Source organism: Typopeltis vanoorti, chromosome 22, assembly GCF_054136105.1.
Source record: "Typopeltis vanoorti isolate ZY-2024b chromosome 22, IOZ_Tvanoo_1.0, whole genome shotgun sequence".
In the NCBI taxonomy this organism is placed as follows: Eukaryota; Metazoa; Arthropoda; class Arachnida; order Uropygi; family Thelyphonidae; genus Typopeltis; species Typopeltis vanoorti.
The window spans coordinates 66026129-66051069 of record NC_143570.1 but is presented as its reverse complement, the minus strand read 5'-3'; the positions used below and the strand labels follow the sequence as shown (position 1 = coordinate 66051069).

General features: G+C 35.0%; 1 protein-coding gene across 2 annotated transcripts in view; it reads right to left on the bottom strand.

Moving 5' to 3' along the window:
- Window positions 1-1270: 1270 nt before the first annotated feature.
- Window positions 1271-24941, bottom strand: part of CycB3 (cyclin B3) — a 144669-nt gene continuing 120998 nt past the window's right edge. For both annotated transcript variants that reach the window (XM_090412181.1, XM_090412183.1), the window contains exon 9: window positions 1271-1568. In XM_090412181.1, the coding sequence (XP_090268307.1) occupies window positions 1523-1568 (46 nt within the window). In that variant the 3' untranslated portion in view covers window positions 1271-1522. The remainder of the gene's footprint in view (window positions 1569-24941) is intronic.

Genomic DNA, 24941 nt, shown 5'->3' with positions numbered 1-24941 from the left:
ATCTCAGGTGGTATAGTCACTTATACAGAATGGTAGAGGAAAGATTAGCAAAACAAGTGTTCTCTGCCCAGAGGAAGACCAAGATATAGGTGGATGGATACAGTAAAAAGTGCCTTAGAAGATTGAAAGTTAGGAATGATGTAAATTTTTCATGTAGTACTGTCATATCCTGTACATCCCTTGAGGGTATATGTCTGGAATTTGATGATGCAACTAAGGGCTATAAGGCTAGCATTTGTGAATTGTAGTGTTCTTCTGGCTGGTTTTCATGTACTGTAGGAATGAAAATCCCAAGCTAAAAAACTACCACTTCTGTATGAGACCAGTGAATTCTCTTTAAATGAAAAGACTTTATAAAAGTTCTTCACCTCCTAGCCCAAGGTTGTTGAGGCTTCTTCAGTAGATGAAACAGTTAAGTCAAATGGTATGCAAAATCCCTGAATGTGCAGACTCATCAAAGTCAACCTCGATTTAAGAATGACCTGTTCCCAGAGAAATCCTTAATCCAAAGCATTAAAATAATTGCAAACATGCGGATTCTTATGCAATTCTTTTTAAGTAATGCAAAGGTTGTATGAAAATGAAAACCTTCTTCCGCAGAAGTTCTGCATTTTCATAATCGCTTGTAAACTCTGTATACAAAAACTTTTTATAGTTTCATTGACAACTAATGGTGAAGACCAGATGGCTGCCAATTTCCTTTGAGAATAAAAGCCATTAGAGGATTTATTTTATTTAAAAAAAAATAGATTTGTATTAATTAAATGATGCACACTTTCAAGTCAAACTACCTTTTGTAATACTATATCATACAAAAAAATTTGTGTTTAATTCATGAAGAAAAAGCTAGGCATCAAGTATCCATAAATTATCGGTTTAAATTTTATCACTGTTAATTAGTGTTAATAATGTAAAACATACAAGGTAGGTAACACTGGATTTTTTTTTTTTTTAATTAAATAAGAATGCACATTTCTGAGCTAGAATCATTTTCACATTTTAGTAACTTGCACATATGCACATATATATACATATTTTCCTTCTGACAAACAAGCAGATTCAAAGTTTTCCTTCAATAAAATAATGACATATTTAGGATTATGATATAAGAGATGAGAATAATAATTTGAAATGTGATATAAATGAAAATTTTGATAAAAAACATGCTTATAAATTTTACAAAACATATTTACACTAATATACAGCAGAGGCATATTTCAGTAAATAAGAGTTAATGAACGGTTTGCACATATTCAATTAAAAATTTCAGGATAATAAACTTTGAATTTTAATTTTTGGCATTTGATTTAGTTACAAAGACCTGTAAAAGAATTTGAAGTACAAAAATTGTATTCTGATAATACAAGAAAATATTGTAATTGATGATTTGCTACAGACACAGAATTCCAATCCCTCCCATTCCCAACACACACCATTCAACACAATATATGTGTACATGTAAACACACTTCCATAATATTGCAGGTCTTAGAGAACATCTGATTCTGTCATACTTCTTGTTTTCATTTCAGGTTCAGTGGAGGAATCTTAGCAACTTCAAAAAATACCCTTAAAATGCAATACACAAAAATAAATTAGTGTAGTACTATGCTGCAACTGGTAAAGTTGATAGTAATAACCAGTTAAAATCAATCTTCTCACCATTATGTGTTATGGTAAATTATGGAGATGATTATCATGTTAGAATAATAACAAATTTAATATAAACTAAGATATTTACCCAATCTTTCAACTTTCACATTAAGGTCACCTGGAGTATACAAACACATAGAAGGACAAGCTACATTCCAGTCCACACAGCATGCCAAATCTAACTAGTCACCAATTAACACTATCAGTCCAACTTCTAGTGAAAAATACTAGATCAAAGCTAGAGTCCTCTTATTTATTTGGCTACAGATCACTATCAGTTAATTAAATCAAATAGTATTAGTGGTATATTTATGTATTTAAGCTCTCATTTCATGTACTGATTTGGCATAACAGCTTAACACTCTCATGCATAAGGGCCTCCCTATGATCACACATATATTTTCCCTCAAAATAATCATTCATTCATAATTTAGTGCTACAGTATGCATGTACCCTCATCTGGGGAGACCAAAGTGTTCTTAGGAAACTACCAGATAGCAGAAGTTTCAACAGAGTTAGAGGAATACCAATCTCTCTGCAGTGCATGGTTGTATCAAGGAGGAAGTGAAAAGCTGCTGTTTTGTTGATTTGAATTTGGTGATTTTGAGTCTTCTGGAAGATTAGTATAATTTTATATAGTAGATGGTTTTACCTTGTAGATGAAGTGTGAATATTTAATCTGTTCATGTTTATTACCATATTCATAAAACGAACTTGAACACAACCTGTCCTCACATGAGGACAATAAGTTTGTAATGTAATCTATGCAAATAGTTGTACAATATTCTTATAATTTTATTTTTGCAAACATAAATGAATAGTAAGTGTGTTAATTGGCATTTACAGATGGATAACCAAAAGCCAGGTCCATCAGGCATAAAAAAAAGGCCTATTACCACAAGAGACTGAAGAATTTCAGTCTCTTGTGGTAATAGGCCCAGAAGAATTTCAGAGTAGATGAGATGATGATTCCATTCAAGGGACATTCACAACTCAAACAATACTTACCTAAGAAACCAAAAAAAGGGGGTTTCAAAATGTGGGTGAGGGCAGGTATTTCAAGCTATGTATATTGTTTTGATCTTTATGTAGGTGCAGATCCTGGAAGACAAAATTCAGACTCATTCAGTTCAAGTGAAAATGTAGTACTTAGGCTTTGTGATCTTGCTGGTAAGAACTTCAAGGTATACGCAGACAACTTCTTCACGAGCATCCCCTAATTAAGAAACTAAAGGAAGATGATATTTATTATGTGGGTACATGCAGAAGAAATCAACTTCAAGGTGCTGACAAGAAACTGAAAAATAAAAAGGATTTGCAGAAGATGGAACAAGGAAACATGTCAGTTATCACATCCTCTGATGGCATTACTGTCACTAGGGTAGTTATCATGGGTTGATAACTCAATAGCCAGAAAGAAAAAAAGTATGTTGAAATTCCAATACCTTGCAGCATAGTTGTTTATAACAAACATATGGGTGGAGTGGACCTTATGGACTCTCTTGTGGCTTAGTATCGAAATGGTACCAGGAACAAACGATGGTATATGAGAATTTTTTACCATATGTTGAATGTACTTGTTTGTAATGTATGGATCATTTGAAAATGGGAAGAAAAACAAAAAATTGGATTTGTTGGAATTCAAATCAAGAGTGGCAACTCTTTTGATATATCAAGGTTTAACTCGGCTAGGTACAAAGAAACGAGAATGCCCTTCAAGTCAGACACCACCAGCACTAAAGAAACGCAAAACTCACTCTGCGCCATAAGAAATGTTTTGACGGTGGTGGACACTTCCCAAAGAAGACACCAGGTGCTAATGCCAATCATTGCAGAGATGTACACTGCAAGAGTAAAACAAGATACATCTGTGGTAGATGTGAGGTTCCAATCTCTCCGGAATGTTTTCAGTCTTTCTATACAAAATGAGGCAAAGATAATAAGACTATAATAATAAATTTAGTTTAATCCTTTATCCAAGTGTGAGCAAACGAAGTTTGCGCCTGAAAGTATCTTCAGGACTGGGGTAAGGTGGTACAACACCAGGACAACTCATTGCAAAGGTGGAGCAAGCTACCAACACTCCTGTCTCAGTATCTCCTATAATGCAAAACACATCTCCTTGCGGATATGTCTAATGTTATGCATTAAGGGAAGGGCCACTATCCAGACTAGTTTCGATCTTTATTGAGGTCTCTTCAGTGGGAGCCAGGCCCAAGTTGAGATACCAGGCAGAAGCTTTAGCAGATCATCTCTACCTATAGGAGTTGCCAAATGGTGTGCCACCCTTTTTTAATAAATTACTCTAGATTTAGAAAAAGCTGTTGAAAATTTATTTTTCACTTGGTTAGAGTATAATAAATTTAGTTTAATCCTTTATCCAAGTGTGAGCAAACGAAGTTTGCGCCTGAAAGTATCTTCAGGACTGGGGCCTGCAAATTCTAATTGTTCTACTTTTTTGTAGAACAATTAGACCTAAGTAATTCAAATTTTGATCACTCATGCAGTGTTTCAGCAAAATATAAATTGTTTATAATCTGTTTTGTCATACTTGTAATGTCTTTCAATGAAAATATATTTCTTAGTCTAAGTCATTTCCATAGAAATATGTTTATAGTCTGTGGGCATAAGTGCATGATGTCCTCAGATTAGGACATCATTTTTTACATATATAGGACACAAATTTAGCAAAATTAATGAATTAATGGTAATACTGTAAGATTAAATGATACTGTATCATGCCATTATAATTTTTTATAAATGAATATAAAAATTCATGCATGAGAAGGTTAAAAATTAAAATTATCAATATTTGATATTATTGCCTAGATTCCTGGAGTTGTGGGGAAAATTGATGAAAAATTATTACCTAAAATTATTAACTCCTTGATGCACAGTAGATATTCACTATACTAAACATCACTGGATTTCAGTGGTGTTTAGTATAGTGCATTTTGAGATAAAATTAGAAAATAAAAGAAAGGAAAAAGCTATAGATGAAATCATACATTAACAGAAGAGTGGGAAAAAGGACAAAAGAAAGTGGAATGGAATATCAATATTCAGTGACACCAAATGAGACCTAGTGTCTTCATTATGACTGTTCAATTAGGAAGCTAACATGTCCCATTAGCTGTGACCATCCTTGCCCTCATGCTAACTACTGTGGCTAGCTATTCATCAGTCTCATGTCTTCTCCCTCTTTCTAACTGGTGAGAAAGTCGACTAATGCTGAAGTTAACAGGTAAGTGACATTAATTTAAACTATTTCTTGCCATTTCTTCAGTTTCCTAGAAATAGAGTAGGGACAATACCCCCTCCCCCCCAAAAAATACTATAGTGAACTCTGAGCTATAACAAACTATTTTAATGATCACAGGGACATTTGCCACAGTGAATGTTTGTTGCACAAGGCATTAAGAAATCACTATTACCTATACTTTTCTGTATTCCTGTATTACCACAGGAATACAGAAAAGATATTTTTCTGTATTCCCGTGGATGCAAGAATGATTCAAGCTCAACATCTAGAAAAAGAAGAACAAACCCAATTTCATTAGAATTGAAGTTAAGAACCATCAATATAAGGAGTATTAATGGAAAGGAAATTGAACTTGCAGAAGAACTAAAAAGTACTATGTGGACATAATTGGCTTCATTGAAACAAAGAAGACATAAACTGATGAAATTTTACTAAATAAGTAGGGTGTTACATTCAGGCAATAATGATCAAGAAAAAGGAGTAGCAATAGCATTCAACACCAAACATTAAGATGAATTTCTTGATTAGAAGGCAGTTTCAAGTAGAGTTATGCAGGCAAACTTCATAATGGGAAAATGGACAATAAAACTTATTTGTGCCTATGGTCCCACAGAAGGAAGAAGTGGAAGAATTTTTCAAGTCATTAGAGCAAGAAGCTAACAAAGAAAATGGAAAAAGTGGTACCTGTTGGAGATCTGAACAGCAGATTAGGATCCTACCAAGAGATACAGAAATGTTCTGTGAAAATGTGGAGAAACGAGCAAGGCTAATAATAATGGTAAGTAACTGTTGGATTTCTGCTCAGGATATGGACTAGTAATTACTAACACTATGTTCCAACATAAAGATGTGCAAAAGTTCACATGGAAAGAAGACAAGAAATAAGAAAGGCCTCATTGACTACATCATTGTTGACAGTGACATCATGATGGTTCAAGATATAAGAGTGTACAGAGGATTTGAAACTGAAAGTGACTATCAATTAGTTTTAAGTAGGATAAAAATTAATATCAATATTGAAAAGAAGAATATACAAAAAAGTTTTAAAAGAGTTCAAGTTGAGGAGTTTTTACAGGTAAACTGTAGACGCAACTATACAAACATTATTGAAGAAAGAATGGAACTGCAAAAACAAGAACCAAACCTTGTAGTCTCAGTAGCAAACTCTGAAGAAAACATTGATTAATTTAGTTAGGGAGGTATGTGGTAAAGTTGCCTGCAAGGATAGAAAAATAAGAATGCCAATGTGGACACAAGAAGTTAAAAAAGCAGTAGAGGAAAAGAAGAAAGCATGCTGAACATTGCTAGCAAATAAGGTGGCAGATGCCCCTAAAAGAATAAAGAGAAAAATGAAAAAAGAGCTAAGATATGTTTTAAATTAGCTAAACAAAAGTGATGGAAAGCTTTGGTAAAAATATAGAAAATAAATATCAGAAAGGTGGCAAAATATTCTGGAGGCCATTGAAAAAGCTTAGAAATGGAGAAAAGATTACTGTAAAAAAGGAATGAAATATTTAAATATAAAGAGCTAATAAGCTTCATTTCGGCAATGAAAACATTACTTAAATTACGGGGATATTAAATCCCACATAGTTTTAAAACCGAATAAGAAACTCAAAGATTGGAATCAGAGAGTTTCTTGCCGAATATAGTAAACTATAAAGTATCGGCGAACACTTAGTGTGAGCTAATGCAAGTGACCCTAGTACGTAGTACAATACCGGACGACTCGTTGCAAAGGTGGGGAAAGTTCAGATTGCTATTCTTAGGTATTTTCCATAATGTAAAAACACATTTCCTAGGAAATGTATGCTGTTATTACATTATGGAGGGAAGTCACTACTCAGACCGGTTTCAGCCTTTTTTGAGGCTTCATCAGTGAATAGCTAGACCTAATACTAAAGTGTATAGCGAAAAGAACTTATATACTCTGCGAACGAGTTTTCCAAGCAGGTGCAACCATTAAGTTACTTAAGTATAAAGAGCTAATAAGCTTCATTTCGGCAATGAAAACATTACTTAAATTAAGGGGATATTAAATCCCACATAGTTTTAAAACCGAATAAGAAACTCAAAGATTGGAATCACTGAAATAAATGTGACAGAAATTTTCAAGAAGAATGCAAACAGGAGTAATATCAATACTTGAGGTAGAAAAAGCCATCAAAAACTTGAAAAAGTGGAAAGGCAACTGGAGTAGATTTTCAACCAGAATGTTTAAACATGGAAGTATAAACGTTTTGCAGTGGTTACGCTGCATAATTCTGAGGGCCAAGTCAGGATGTTGAATTCCAGATGATCAGAATACAGCTCTCATAGTTCATATCTATAAAAAAAAAACTCATCATCATCATCAAATTCCTGCCATGTACCTACAAGGGGTGTACAGGATATGATAGTACTACATGAAAAAATTATATCATTACTAACTTCCTATCTACAATTTTCCTCCAAATCAGTCTGTTACTTGTCAAGACTCCAACATTATCAGATCTTATATTTCTATCGTCTAAGGCACTTTGTACCATATGAATACATCTATATCTTGGTCTTCCTCTGGGTCGTTTTGCTGCCAACCTGGCATAGAACACTTGTTTTGCCAATCTTTCCTCGCCCATTCTGTTTAGGTGACCATACCACTTGAGATTAGCTAACGCATTCCTGGATGCTGACAATATCAAGTTCTTTCCTAATATCCTCGTTTTTAATATGATATTGCCAATGATGCCATTTGTTATAATGCAGAGAACCGACCAGGTTCTCCGCATTATAACAGATGGCATCAATGGCAATAAAAAGGAATGCGGAGAACCGACCAGGGCTTCTGACCTAATGTCCAATCCTCACCTTCTCGTGGGTATCTACTTGGATACTGAACGAACGAGGATGGGCTAGCAATTTGGGATTTAGCCGACCAAATTGTATTCTTATTGGTTAAACCAAAATAAAAAATAAAATAAAAAATAAATAAAAAAACAACAACTTCATTCTGTAAATTACAGAGGAATTTCTCTACTAAGTGTTCCAGGTAAGATTGATGCAAGCATACTTGAAAAGAGGTTGAGAATGCTTTGGAAGCGAAAGGGAGAAGAACAAGCTGGATTCAGGCCAAATAGAGATTGCCAGGATTGCATTTTCACTTAACAAATAGTTGATAAGTCATGGAAATATGACAAGGATGTACTTAACTTTAGTAGATCTCAAAAAAGCATATAACTAGGTGCCGAGGAAAAGCTTTTCAAAACACTACAATTAAATGGATCATTATACAAATAGGTCTCACTGTCCCAGTTCCTAATCCTCGCCCATATCATTTGGCATTATATTATCTGCTCAAAAAGATTATTATTATTATTATTAATAATAATCCTTCAGGGTTATTATTAATAACCCTGAAGTTATTATTAATAACCCTAATCCTTGACTCCCTGAGACCTTCAGGGAGTCAAGGATTCATCGAGAGAGGCAATAAATCACTCAAACCAGCTGTCATACCTTCCCTTAAATTCATTCACACTAGATGCACTCACTAAAGGCAAACTATTCCACTCGCTGCCCTGTGAGAGAAAAACCTAGCTTTTACCCCTTTCTTGACTATGAACAAACTAAATTTCCACGGAAGCCCCATGTTCTCTCCCCACCTTCCGTATAACAAAAAAATTTCATCAGATGATATTATATATCTCACATTATCTTCATATTTAGTGTTGAATACTATAACTACTCCTTTTTCCTGATTGTTATTGCCATTATAACATTTTATTTATTACTTGGAAAGAGCTCACCTGTTTTTTTTTTTTTTTTGGTTAGTCATGCCTGTTATGTTGTTGTGGTACTTATCCAATTCCTATACCAATTCCATTTCTTTTCCATTGATGTTTCTTATGTTGATAGTACTAATCTGGAACTCCAATTATATGGAGTTGGGATGTGTTCCAGAATTTGTTCTAGTAGCTGATCTTCACTGTTTGCCCTAGTTTCCCCAACAAAAAAACAAGGAGACCTTGTTTAACCAAGCAACATTCTAGCCAGCATGAATTTACATTGTGATTTAAGCCAGTAAGAATTTGGTCAGCTAAATCCCAAACTGCCACCCACCCATCCTTTTGTTTGTTTGGTATCCAGGTAGATACCTAAAAAGGTGGACCATGAGAAGGTGAGGATTGGACATTAGGTCAGAAGCCCTGGTCAGTTCTCTGCATTTCTTAAAAGGCTACATGAAGGTCCCATAAAAGCCATACAGCTTTGACTCTTAAGCACCCCAAGTGTGGAGACCTATGACTGTTATACTTGTAACAGTTTTTCATATGGCATTGAGTTTGAAGTCAACTGGTGTGAGGTGGAGACTAACAAGATCAAATACATAAAGGGTTGTTGTTACAGATGGATCGGCTTCTAGTGATGAAGAAATGCATCACCAATATAGTGGGATAGAAACAAATAATCATAATGCATGACTTTAATTATCCAAACTTTGATTGGGTAGCAGTAAAACTCAAGCAGCATGTGACAAAAGGAAGACGAGGTCAAAGAGTGTTAGATTTGATTACAATGTCAGAATGGGTTTCAGTTAAAGATGTAACTTATTCTGCCTCTGTTCATGACAGTGATCATACAGTACTCACTTGGGAACTGGCTAAGTTTATGAATGTTCCATGATGAACTCCAAAGCAGGAAATTATTATCACCCGAGTATGCTTTCTGTTCCATGATATCAGTTGTTGGATATCATGGAACAGATATCCGTGTACAGAAAGCATTTAAATAATACTTAAATGGTGCAATATCAGAATGTGTCCCTATTGTTTGAAGAATAAATAGGGTAGAAATGAAATGGATGTGTCATCTTATTCAGCAAGAGATTCATAAGAAAAGGATGATGTGGTGTATAAAGATGTCAGTTATGAAAATGATAAGGAACAGGTCAGAAGAGTCAACTTGAATGGAAATCTGAGTATGAAAAGAAACTGGCTCTGCAATCTAAAGACAACCCAAAAGAATTCCACTATCATGCTGCAAGTAAAAGACAGAATGAATATGAAAGAATAACTGGTCTGAATTATTCTGTAGATGTGTGAGGATGACAGTTGCAGAAGAGATTCTTGAACTAATGAGTGCCCACTTTGCTAAAAGCTATCAATCTGGTGTATGCAACATTATGTTCACTGCTACATCTTCAATGGATGAAGAAACTTGTGTGTATGATGAGGATGAACTAAATAAGAATTTGGCAACAGGGACTGATGGGATATCAGCATGAATGCTAAAAGAGTGTTCAGCTGAACTGGCTATTCCTCTGACCAGGCTATATGAGTCAGAACAGTGAAGATTCCACAGGAGCAGAAAGAATGTATGGTAATCCCATTGCACAAGGGTGATGGAAAGCCTGATGTATTTAAGTATCGACCTATCAGCATCTCTGGAGTGGAGGTAAAGATTTTTGGAAAAGTTGGTTAGGGCTTGTATTCAGAAATGGGCTGACAGTGAATCTCTACTTTGCAATAAACAACATAGGTTGATTAAGGGGAATGGATGAATTATGATATACTTTTGGATTTTGCAAAGGCTTTTGACAGAATATAGCATGGAAGACTGTTACAAAAATTGGAGGATATGGGATTGGATTATAAAATATTAGCATGGATAAGAGGATGGCTGATTGAAAGATAAAAAGTTATATGTGGAAGGTGAGTCTGCAAGATTTAAGGTAACTAGTGGTGTACCACAAGGATCAGTCCTTGGTATGTTGTTCTTCAATCTATACATTAAATGACACTAGGAAGAATTTCACAGAAGGCATACAGTTATTTGCTGATGATGCAAAGATAGGCAGGGTAATCAGGAATGTGGCTGACATGCAGTACTTGCAGAATGACTTGAATAGGCTGGAATTGTTGGCATGCGAAAATTGCTTTCAGTTAGTGGATGTATAGTCATGCACCCCAGTGTGATTAGATATCCAATGCCATATTATATTAGTATGTTATGCTGGAAAAAACTGATCAGGTTAGAAATCTTGGCATCACAGTAGACAGGAAGTTCAAGTGTTATGAAGCAAAGATTGCAAACACAGTTCAAGGGATAACTGCAATTCTTAAATAAATCTTGACATGTAAAGATAAGGAAGTCATTTTGCCTCTTTACAAGGCCTTGATAAGACATCACTTGGGCTATTGTAAGTAGGTCTGATTTCCTGGTTTGTGGTGATTCTGATATAGTGGAGAGTGCAAAGGAGTGTGTTAAAATTATATCAGGATTGTGGAATAGTTAGAGCATCTCTAACTTCTGAAAGAGTTAGAGGATACAAGTAGAGAGAGAGTTTTTTTATTTTATGAAGGATAGGAAAAGGAAGAGAGGATATCCTTGAAAGTTGAAAATGAATGTCATCAAGAAGGGGCCAAGAACTAGATTTTTCTCTCATAGTGGTGAGTGACTGAAATGATCATTGGATGTTGTGTGTGTAACAGTGTGAATGAATGCAAAAACAAATATGACAGTGGTATGGGTAGTATGTGGCCTCCCTAAATGAGTCCCTGACACACTGAAAAATTTTTTTTTTGGACTCATAATATTTTCAAGGATCAGATTAAAATCATTAGCAAGTCTTGACCATCAAATAAAGTTATACAGAAGCCATTTTGCAAAAAGCAAGTCAGCAGACAAAAGTGAAGAATAATCATGCGGAGGTTTCTTAAGATTTCTTTCTTAAACAGTCTATGGCATTTATCTTATATCTTAAATAGTCAATGGCATTGCCAGTTCCCTCGCACTTTCTCCTACAATGCGAGCCAATATACCATCCAATCCCACAGCTGTATTTGCATTTAAATTCTGCAATATACTAAGTACCTTCAATTCTTCAACCCCTGTTCTCACATCAGTCTATCACAACAATATCTTCACTTGGGTGATATACCAGTTTCACATATTGATCATGCAGTAGCTCAACAATTTTGTCTGCCTCCATTACCTCTTTACCATCTGCATTTATTGAAATCATCCTTCCATAGTCATCCATCCTCTTATTTACCACATAACGAAAAAACTCTTGGGAATTTCTTTTGTCTGTTTGACTAATTTCTTCTCATAATTTGATTTTGCCATCCTTACCATTCTGGTCACCTTTCTCCTTATATATCCTACACAACATTTTCTTTGCTTGTAGCTTATGCTTAATGATACTGCTCATCCATCTAACTCCTATTCAATTTACCCTCCTGACTTTGGGTATACAGTGTGATATTGCATCCTTGAGATATCCCTTGACTATCCCCCATGCACTGTGAACATCTTTCTCTTGCAGATCTTTATGCCATGGTACTAACAGAGTACTTCAAGCTGCCTCCTAAGTGTATCATAATTATCTGTCTTGTAATTTCAAATATATTCCCCCTTCTTAACTGAAATTTCCATAAATCAGAGGCAATATTATAGATCTTAGTTATGGACAGGTTTTCTGCTATATAACAAGATCCAACACGCTTGTACCCTGAGTCTCCTCTTTTACATTCTGCTTCAAGTAATTATCTCTCAGTAAGTGTATTAATTCTATTTCCTCCCTGCCATGTGATCTTTCCTCCTTCCAATCTACGAAGTTGAAGTCACCCATAATAATTACTCGACTTGCACTCATTGTACTAATCTGATGATGCATGCCTTCCACATCATTCCTGGCACCCCTTGGCCTATAGCAACAACCAATTTTATATTTGTCCCATTGGCCTCAATCTCACACCAGATGGGCTCAAAAGAAAACTGCCATATCCATTTATTAGTGGAAATGGTTTAAATTTTGAAGGAAAGCACAATGAACTGTCCTAATTTGACACCATCTATTGTTGGAAAAAGAGACGTTTACACATATTAAGTCAATCTTAAAGTGACCATTTCCCAGATTTATGGAAAATTAATACAACCATACTTGTTGAGGTGTGAGTAATAATTATTGCAGAGTTCAAAAACGGTGCCAAAAATGCTTCATTATCTTTAGATATTTACAGAAAACCAATGCAAACTGGAAGATATTTACATGCCCTAAAACACTAACATAGAGAGCCAGAGATATCTGTTCCAATGATACTGCTCTTACACAGAACTTACCTGCTTTCACTATACATTTCTTGCCACTGACTATAACAACAGAAGCAAAGCTGATATGGTGGAAAGCCAACTGAATAAATTTACATGGAATAAGAGCAAATATATAAATTATTTTTTATTTATTTATTATTTTAATATTCATATGGAAGTTATCCCAACTTCAGCATCTTTAGTGAAGATGGCAAATTAAATATGGAAATAAACAATAGAATTAGTAAAGCTAGTATGGTAGGAAGCCAGCTGAATAAATTTATATGGAATAAGAAAGAAATTAGTAAAAACACTAAACTTATAGTATGCAAGACTATGCTTAAACCAAATTTAAGCTATGGATCTGAGAACTGGGTTAAAAATAAAGCACTTGATCAAAGAACAAAGACTATATGAGATATGAGAGTTATAAGAAAGGTTGGGGGGAGTGAACAGATAGCACTGGCAGCCAAATTATATTAAAAATGAAGATATTAACAATGAAATTGACATTGTTAGCATTCAAGAATATATGAGAAGGGCTAATTTAAGGTGGTATGGTTACTTAAACGGAATGGGAGAGGAACAGTTAGCAAAGCAGGTGTTAAATGACAAGATGGCAGGAAAAAGACTGGAAGAGTAAGAACTAGGTGGACAGATTCAGTAAGAAGTGCCTCAGAAGACCAAAATGTTAAATACAACACATAAGTGTTGACAATTAACAGACTAATTTGGAGGAACATTGTTGGTAGGAGATTATTATTACTAATCTCCTACCAATCTTAATCATGTAGTACTGTCATAGTAGCCTATATATGCCTTTAGGGTACATATCAGGAAATTAAATGATGATGACTTTCCTTTATCCAACAATAGATGGTAAAGATGATTAGGACTCTAGGTCTTTGTGTTGTCCATTACAATTTTCAATAAATGATTGTTACTGTTTGCATACCGTGACGTACTGTTTGTGCTCTGATGATGTTGGTTACAAAACCAACAAAACATTAGCAGCTAAATAAATAAATATATTATTTATTTTCCTTTTGTGTTGTTAAATAGACTACAAAAGATTACAGATGAACAGCTGTCAACACCGATGTTTTTCTACTCAACAGAAAACATGAATTGTATTTGAATGAACTTATCTCTTACATCTTCAGCTAACGAAATTTACAATTACAATAATGTTCAAATTCCACATGATTTAAAAAAAAAAAAACATAACAAAACAAAAAACTGACGGTGGATCCAACTGCCAATCTGGCTGCAAAAATTCTTATGCTAGATCTACCATCTGTTCTTTAAAATCACATATAATTGAGCACGATCATAACTGTAACATTCTTATACCTGACTATTTATATCCACCCAGCAAAAATAAAATGCAAAAAAAGAATACAAAATGTGCCACTGAAATCTCACTCAATTCAAATACAATGTCAAATTAAGATTACCATTATTGATTTAAGCTAATGAAAGTAAATTATGTTGCTCTGAATGCACTGCTATAAGAACTGACCAATAGGCTAAAAACAGAAGAAGAGTCCATCTAATCTTACTCTCATGGTAGCTAAAATAAAATAAATTACTATCCAATGCCCTCAAACCAATTCAATCTTAACACACTATTCTGTTAACTGCATGACCTCACAGCAAGTTTTCACATTCTCTACAACCTGATGATTTCTCCAAAACAGCCAGCAACACCACAACACCACTAGCTTGTTATGCATGAGAATGCATAACAAAGCTAGTGGTCGAAATTTCTGGAACAGAAAATTACCTAGAAATTGGAATGCAAATAATTTAATGACTAAAATTAATTATTCACAAACCAACATTCCACTAACTCAAGATAGCATTATCAGAAGCACTTCAACAATACACAGTACAGGAAACAAAATGACATCGAGAACAAGTACGGTCACATGCATGGAGGGAAACAGAGGCGGTCTTCATGGTGATTGCTGTTATTAATGCTGAAAGGTAGATAGAGTGGTGTGCCAAAATCTATGCAAGATCATACCATTAGTTCTGTTACAGCTATCCAGGTTCTGTAGAATTTGTGCTGCTTCCAAGAACAGTCTCTCCAATTTAAATTGGGATTTGTCAAGTACCCGGCTTTCTTCCATATGATTATGGTCTTTACATCGTTTCAACAAAATGACGTTAGGCTAATCCACTTTTTTTTGGTTGTCTATTTTATTTTATTTTTGGGCCAAGGTAGTCCTCCTGTCTGTTCAAAATGCTGAGTTTCACACTGATGGGAATGCTGTAGACACCTGGAAAGGAGAGGACCCTGGCAATCTTTGTCTCAGAAAGGTAGATTTGTTTAGAGGTTTGTATACTGTTCTGTTTGTCTGTTATTTCAAAGGGAACCCAGTTCATTTGTTGTAACTGTGATGTAGGGTAAAGATATAGTGTATGTATATTCTGGTTTGGGGTTTGTTGTTCCTTTGCAGGAGTTTGGCAAGTTTTTATTTTTTATATCCATTTTGTTGGAATAATGTAAATAGAGCCTGTGGTTCCAGGTACAGTACTATTTCCAAGAACAAAATTCATTCTGCTGTGGAGGCTAAAATCATGAAAACTCCAAGTTTCTGGGTAGGTTGGTGATGTGATATGTATGCTGGAATGTTGTATTCAAGAAGGCTAAAGCCTTTCTTTTTCATTTGCATAGTGAAACTAATTTGCAGATAGATATTGTTGAGGAAATGTAAAAAGTGCCATGCAGACAAATGACAAAGATATCATTTATATACTTCAACCATGCTTTGGGCTTGAGAAGGACTGACTTGAGTGCTAAAGATTCAAACGGTTCTATAAGTCAGCAATGGGAGGTGAAAGTGGGGAGTCCAATGCTACCACTTTAGTTTGTTTAAAACAGTGATTAAAGAGTTTGCAAATGTCGATGAGATAAATTTTGGATAGGAGAACTAGTGTTGGATTCTGATTATGTAGAGATCATCATCATCAAATTCCTGCCATGTACCCTCAAGGGGTGTACAGGATATGACAGTACTACAAGAAAAAATTACATCATTACTAACTTCCTATCTACAATTTTCCTCCAAATCAGTCTGTTATTTGTCAAGAGTCCAACATTATCATTATCAGATCTTATATTTCTATTGTCTAAGGCACTTTGTACTGTATCAATCCACTTATATCTTGGTCTTCCTCTGGGTCGTTTTCCTGCCAACCTGGAAGAGAACACTTGTTTTGCTAATCTTTCCTCTCCCATTCTATTTAAGTGACCATACCACCTGAGATTAGCTCTGCTAATGCACTCCTGGATGCTGACAATGTCAAGTTCTTTCCTAATATCCTCATTTTTAATATGATATTGTCACTGATGCCATCTGTTCACGCCTCTAATCTTTCTTAGGACTCTCATATCTGCGGTCTCTAGTCTTTGGTCAAGTGTTTTACTTCTGACCCAGCTCTCAGATCCATAAGTTAAAACTGGTTTGAACACTGTCTTGTATACAGCTAATTTAGTGTTCCGACTAATTTCTCTCTTATTCCATATGAATTTATTCAATTGACTTCCCACCATACCAGCTTTGCTGATTCTGCTGTCTATTTCTATATTTAATCTACCATCTTCAGTAAAAATTGTGCCTAAGTAGCTGAAATGTTTTACTTGTTCCACAGGTTCTCCATTCACAACACAGTTGACATTTTCAATGATTCTGCCTATTTTCATTGTCTTTGTCTTTTTATTGCTGACCTTCATACCATATCTATTACAACAGCTATTCAATTTAGTCAGAGAATCTTGCAGACTTGTAGCGGATTTATTTAGAAGTATAACATCATTCGCATAAAGCAAAGAGCTGACATTAACATCTCCTTTGATATCAGGTTTAATACCACTTTCCTTCATAATGTGATCCATATAGATAATGAATAACAGAGGGGATAATGTACATCCTTGTCTCACACCAGATTTAACATTAAACCATCTTCCTGTACTTCCTTCAATTCTAACTGCTGACTTACAACTCAAATAAAGACTAAGTATTGCTTGATATAATGCCCCATTGACACCATATAACTGCAGCGTATTGAATAGCTTCTCTCTTGGCACCTTGTCATATGCCTTTTCCAAATCGACAAAACTTAAATACAGATCTTTGTTATATTCCCATGCTTTCTCGACTATTTGTCGTAAAGTGAAGATCTGATCCTGACAGTCTCTATTTAGCCTGAATCCAGCTTGTTCTTCACCAAGCTTTTCTTCCACAATTCTTCTCAACCGTTTCTCAAGTATACTTGCATAGATCTTGCCAGGAACACTCAGTAGGGAAATACTCTGTAATTCTCACATTCAGTTTTATTTCCCTTTTTATATATGGGTACTATGAGAGCTCTACTCCAATCATCGGGAATTCGTCCCTCTCTCCAGGCTTTCTCAACTATGCAGTGCAGCCACTGTAAGACTCTTATACCACTATACTTCAGCATTTCTGGTCGAATATCATCTACTCCTGCTGCCTTTCCACATTTCAAGCCTTTGATGGCTTTTTCTACTTCCAGTATGGATATGTATTCCTGACTGCATGCCTGGTCAGTGTTTTTTATCACTGTGCTGTCATCACTGCTTGTTTCATTTAGCAGTTTTTCAAAGTAATTACTCCATACTTCAAGAATATATCTTTTTCTCCTGTTTTCATGTCACTTTTATCATCTCTAACTCCTTTTCCATTCCTAAGTTTCTTCAACAACCTCCAGAATATTTTGCCACCTTCTTGATATTTATTTTCTATATTCTTGCCAAAGTCCTCCCATGACTTTTGTTTAGCTAGTTTTACACACTGTTTAGCTTTCTTACATTTGTCTCTGTATTCTGTAAGAGTAAAAGCTGACTTATTTGCCAGGAACTTTTGATATGCTTTCTTCTTTTCCTTCACTGCCTCTTTAACTTCCTGTGTCCACCAGGGAGTTCTGATTTTTTTATCTTTGCACACAACCTCACCACATGCCTCTCTGGCAGAATCAATCAATGTTTCCTTCAGAGTTTGCCACTGAATCTCCAAGGTTTGATTCCTGTTCTCAAACTCTTTCATTTTCTTTTCAATAATATTTCTGTATTTTAGTCTACAGTTTACATCTGAGAGCTGCTCAACTTTTATTCGCTTTAAAACTTTCTTACATGTTATTCTTTTCAATATGAAATTTAATTTTATTCTGCTCAAGACTAAATAGTGATCACTTCCAATTTCAAATCCTCTGTACACTCTGGTTTCCTGCACCAGGAAGAAAACATCACTATCAACAATAACATAGTCAATGAGACTTTTCTTATTCCTAGCCTCTTCTCTCCATGTGAATTTGTGCACATTTTTATGTTGGAACATGGTGTTAGTAATAACCAGTCCATGTCCTGAGCAGAAATCCAACAGATATTTGCCATTATTATTAGCTTTGCTCTTTTCTCCAAATTTTCCCAAAATATTTTTGTATGTCTCACAATCATTTCCTACTCTGCTATTTAGATCCCCAACAAGGACCAACTTTTCCTTTTTCATTGTGTCAGTTGCTTTTTCTAGAGCGTCAAAAAATTCCTCCACTTCTACCTTAGTAGAACTTTCTGTGGGGCCATAGGCACAAATAAGTCTCATTGTCCAGTTCCCCATTCTCATATTTGCCCACATTACTCTACTTCAGACTGACTACCATTCAAGAAGATTAGACTCGTATTTTGTGTTGAATACTATGGCTACTCCTTCTTTTCCTTGATTGTCATTGCCTGAATATAACATTTTGTATTTATTGCTCAGAAAGATCACACCAGTTTTGGTCTTTTTTGTTTCAGTCACCCCTATTATGTCGATCTGGTACTTATCTAATTGCTCAGTTAGCTCCATTTCTTTGCCATTCAGGCTTCTTATGTTGATAGTACCGATCTTTAACTCTGGTGATGTTGAGTTGGGGTTTGTTTTCAGATTTGTTCCAGTAGCTGACTTTTCGCTGTTCGCCCTGGTTCCCTGGCGAAAACAACGGGGGCCTTGTTTAACCGGGCGACGCCCCAGCCGGCATGAAATTTTGTCATGTTGTACCATCATTTTTTATTTTGGTTTAACCAATAAGAATACAATTTGTTCGGCTAAATCCCAAATTGCCAGCCCATCCTCGTTCGTTCAGTATCCAAGTAGATACCCAACAGGGTGCACCACGAGAAGGTGAGGATTGGACATTAGGTCAGAAGCCCTGGTCCGTTCTCCGCATTCCTTTAAAGGCTATGTGGAGGTCTCCTCTCAGTTATACAGCTTTGACCCTTAAGCACCCCTTATGTAGAGATTACAGTAATTATTATTTGCTTCAGAATCCAACATGATCTTCCATCACAAAGGCTAGACTTGTAAATAATATTTAATGTAAACAACTTATTTTACAATTTAATATTCATATAAATACTTTAATTTTTTCAATATCTAATTATTTAATCAAAGATATGTGTATTAATAATGAAAATACTGTATTAAATATTATTAAGCTATTTTAATTATTACTATGTTAATATTATAAGAACTTGTATTTGATAATTTAACTGCGCATTAATTGAAATGTAAATATTCTCTATTTATTCCTGTTTGTAGAAGTTTAACGTCGTGTAATAGCTCAATTTTATTATGTTTTGTTTTGGTTGTCATAGAAACGTATGTAAGTGAGTGAGCACGTTTTTGGAACACCACATGAGGAGAAGGTTTATTGAAAAGAGTTTTAGTCAAAGAATTCATGAGAACAATTTAGGCAGGAAGAATGGAGATATATAAGCGATGAACGCTGAAATTATGAATTAATTAAGAGATAGATTAGAGAGAGAAAGAAGAGGATTGGCATTAGGTTGGAATCGGAGCATTCGGCAATCACAGTGCGATAATAGCGAGTCGACAAGTCACTCAAGCAGCTAAATAAAGTCTACTAGTCGAGAGGCGGTTAGCTAATAAGTTGTAGAATAACAATTATAGCTAGGGAAGACAGCTGAGTGACTACTAAATAGACTAGCGATATTTGAGTTGAGATTCAATTTCAGGGCCGACCTTTCAAGGACATACGGAACCTTGAAGCAAAGCACAGAGTTATTAGAGAAAAGTAGAGGCTGTAAAATTGAAGTTTACCGTTAGCTGTGATTAGATTTATAGTGCCTAAAGAATTAATTGAATGACAGAAGAATGAACAACTGTGCATATAAAACCTCAAGTTAAGAATTATTGTGTGTGTTGCCTTATTTCATGAGTGATCAGTAGTACTTTATGCAACAACGTTTGTTTATGTGTATTGTGACCGATGATTAATTCAGTTATTGCTTAGAAGAATTAATTTAACGAGTGCCGTTTACTGTTTAAAGTGTTTACAGTTATAAAAAGTGTATATATAAGCAGATGAAGATAGAAGATTATTGGTAAGATTATTCCAACCATTAATATTCCTATACGGAGAAGTGTGTGAGTTTCATCCTAGAATTTCCCTATACTAACAGTAACTATTTCGGAAATTAGCTGATGTGTAAATTTAAAAGTGTTTGTTTGTAAAGAGGTGTTACTGTGATTTTATTGTATTTGGAACTTAAGGAACTGTGAGAAGACTGTATTATAGATAACAGATTTCCATTGTCTGAGTTTCTATGACAGTATTATGAGAAAGGCTGAAGTGTTTATAATAATTTAATTAGTGATTTGATCTTATGTGTAAAATTTGTGATTTTAAAATTAAATGTTTGTTTTTGTTAATCAAAAGTTGTATTTTGCCTGAATCTCTTTTACTGCACCATTCATAAAATATTCGAACCAAAGCGGGTGAATTAAGTAAGTCAAATATACTCGGCCAGTATAACAACATATAAGGGAGGGGTAGTTGAGAGTTGGTTTATCTTCAATTCTTGAGCTAATTCAGATATAACGTGGCGCAGTCTTTAAATAAATATTTTCTTTATATTTGAATTAGAAATCAACTTACAACTTATCAATTAGTTAAGGACATCGTAATAGTAATCATGTCAGATCCAAAGTATAGATTAAGAAGAAGTAGGATCCAACACTAGTGTATTGTCTGCTGGAACATTTGTAAAAATGGACAACACATCAATAGTATCTGTCTAGCTGATGTGCTTGTAGAGCTTGAGTGCCAAGTGTTCAGAGAATGGTGCCTCCAGGTTTGTCAATCTTAGGTACCCTCTATAGACTTGGTATATGCAGATAAAAATGTATTTAATCTGGACATGGTTTCAAATGGCCATTTCATCAAATGGAAGAAAGCCAGGCTACTTCACAAATCCCAGTTTAAATCAGAAAGTTCCTGGAAACAGCAAAAGGTGATTTCACTGAGTGTGACTGTTAAAGTGCCTCTGAAAATGCTAGCTTAAGTTAGTCATTTATTTGTTTGTAAATAATTAATTTTAGTCACTAAATTATTTATTTGCATTCCAGTTTATACATAATTTTTGTTCAAGAAATGTTGACATGAATCATAGCAAAAACTATGGAAATTTGAAAATGGAAATACAAAATCATATTGAGACCTTCAGCAAGATACCATCACCACATGCATAGGTGCTAGTAAGGACAGCAGGATCCTGCCTTCACTTCTCTATTTGTCTTTCATGTTGTCTGAAATGTCTTGTGGCCACAAAGTAATATATATATATATATATATATATATATTATTCTTCAGTACTTACAATAGTTTACTTTTAGCAAAAACAAAATTAAATCCTTATAGAAAGAACTATTAACCTGCTTGTCTTTGTTGTTTGTAATGAGAACTGTTAAAAAAAAAAAAAGGGTGAATTAATATGTCAAAAGAAATGTACGTATACATGTATATTTACAAAATTTACATCCTAAAGGAATACACTTTCACACTCTCTCAGTTAAAATATCTTCAAAAAAGTTCAATATGTGAACAAATTTAAAACTAGATGAGTTCACTTTGTTACTTTTCAAAATAACAAATTTAATCTTTCTTAGTGCACAAGCTGATCAGTATTTTCCATAAATTAAGTCTTCATTATGAGTGACCTAAACTTTTGTAATGAAATTGGAATATTTGTATCACAAGTATTTTCTTTTCTATGCCTAAAATTTAGGTGGTAAATGAAAAAAATTACTGTAAAAAAGACTTGAATAAATAAAGTTCTGTGTTTGGTCTCTAGAGAAGAGTTCATGAATATCTAATCTTAGTCCGCTACAGCACAATATGTTTACAACCTCTGATGAGATTCATTAAAAGAGAAAATTTACATAGAAAAATGGCCTTAACCCTAGCATAAAGAAAATTAAATACTTATTCTGAAAGAAGAAGGAGCAAACAAAACCAACAATTCTTCAATAACAATTTTCTTCACTTGTTAAACTCTTTAAGAAAGATGCAAATCTGACTCCATACCTTATGCCTTCCCCACACAAAGGCTGCTAAGTGCAATTTTTATTATTATTTATTTAGAAGGTATTAACACATCATCTAGAAAAAATGTTTATCTCCCATCATTATCCTTCTCCAATATCTGCAGATATCTACTACATCCAGTGCTTTTCACCAGAAAGACATCATGAATAACTTAAATTCCAAAAAAGTCTTCTCGTCCTAATAGCATCTTCCTCAGCAATACTCATAAATTGTACCTACACCTTGTCATAATCAGCTAGCCTCTATACTTGGTGAAGAAGATTGTTCAAAACTTGTTTCCAAAGATTACTGACTCTGATATTTCAACAAGGACATCAGCATGTTCAATCTCTCTCTCTCACTCCTTTTCTTTTACATTCACTTCGTGGGGAAAAAAATTATTTTGAAAATACAGTTAACTTTCATTATAGTGAATTTTGTTTAACATAACATTTATGCTTTGGGTTAGACCAGAGGTGGGAAACCTTTAGGCATTGGAAGGTCACATATCATTTCCTCATAAGGCTGCACACTACATATATAAATTTTACTAAAATTATAAAGAGGTCAAATGCATATGGCATGAATATTGATATAGCAACATTAAAAATCTATTAAAAACTCTCAAAATAGTTTTTTAATTTACAAAAAAAAATTAATAATTCAAGAATGTAGTTCTACAAATTAAACATCTCAACAGTTAATAAAACATAATTTTATTATATTCTAGGAATACAAGCTTTATGTTAATTTATTTATCCAGATGTGGTTGGAAAGTCAATTTTAGTGTGAGATCATATTTTTCTCAAAATCTTTAAACCTGTCAGTGTATTCTTTGATTAACGAGTCTGAAACACAAGTCATATCAGAATCACCATGGAAACCGACCTGCACACGATAGTCCAAGTGAGGTCCTATCAAGGCCTTGTAAAGAGGCAAAATGACATTTGTAAAATATCTCATGATAAGTAATTTCATAACTTATCATGTTCGGTTTTACGATGGTTTTAATTCAGGAAATGCACAAAAAGATTTGTAAAATGTTCAATGAAATATTATCTCACAAGTTATTGTGTTCAGCAAAAAGAAATTTCCTTTGATACTGTAATTTGGCACATGAGTCAGCAAAATTATGGTAAGATTAGTAAAGAACAAAGAGGATTAGCATAAGAGAAAAGTTAGAGACTTGCAAAGAACGATGTCATCACATTAAAAGTTCAACAAGTGCCAAGGACAAAGAATTTGAAAAAGTGAGCGAAGATGACATCAACACACCTAAGGGTAACAAGTGACAAGTTTGAAAAACGCATGAATATGAAAACAAAGGAAGCCTAGGCTTCCTTTATATATAAGGCACCTCATCAGTAAGCAAATTTATCCCAGGTTCTAAATGCTTACTCTTGCCTGTGATCACTGCTATGCTTGGTCAGGATAAGAAAGAGAAGCATTGTTGGTCCATCTTCAGAGTTCTCAAAGCATTCTCTTATCCGAAGACTCTGGTCATTCATGGTCGGGAAAAGAAAGAGAAGCTCTGGCTATCGTCTATGTGTGCCAATATGAGGGAGACATTGTGTCAAGATGTTAGGAAGGAAAACAGCAACACAGTGAGTGAAAGAAAGGATAGGAAGATTCCTGTGGAACATTTGATTAATGTTCCACAGGAACATTAATCAAATTGTTTGTGAAAAGAAAACTTGTAAGTAACTTGTATCTTCTTTCACGCTGCCTTATCCCATGTTAAACGGGGTCGGCGCACCAATCTTTAACCTTCCTCTTCCAAGTTCTCCAGTCCAGGGCATCCTTCGGACTCCATCCTTTCTCCCTAAGATCCTCTGTCATCTTATCCCTCCACCTGAGCTTGGGCCTGCCTCTTTTCCTCCTTCCCTCCAACTCCATATACTCCACTCGTTTACCAACATACTCCTCACCCTTCCTCTCAACATGTCCAAACCACCTCAGCCTACTTTCTTGTATCTTCTTGCCAACTGGTCCCACCTTAACTGTCCCTCTGATGTAGTCATTCCTTATCCTGTCCTTCTTTGTCACACCACTCATCCATCTCAACATCTGCATCTCCGCTACCTCCATCTTCCTCTCCTGTGCCTTGGTTATAGGCCACGGCTCCACACCATGGAGCATCGCCGGCCTCACCACCATCTTATAGAGCTTTCCTTTCCAACCGCATGTTATTCGGTGCTGTATTTCCTCATCCAGGTCACCATTCCTCTCGACAACCGACCCAAGGTACTTGAATTTCTTCCCTGAAATTAGCCTTTCACCCCGGAGTCGTATGATGATATCCTCGTCACTCCCCGTTGACATATATTCAGTCTTCACCCGGTTAATTCTCATGCCGCTCTCCTCCAATGCTTTTCTCCACTCTTCCAGGATATTTTCAAACTTCTCTCGGGATGATTCGCATAGAACAATGTCATCGGCAAACAGCATGCTCCATGGTGCCTCCTTCTTGACATCCTCACTAGTACATCCATGACCAGGTCAAAGAGGTAGGGGCTCAGAGCTGACCCTTGGTGTATCCCTACGACAATAGGGAACCCTTC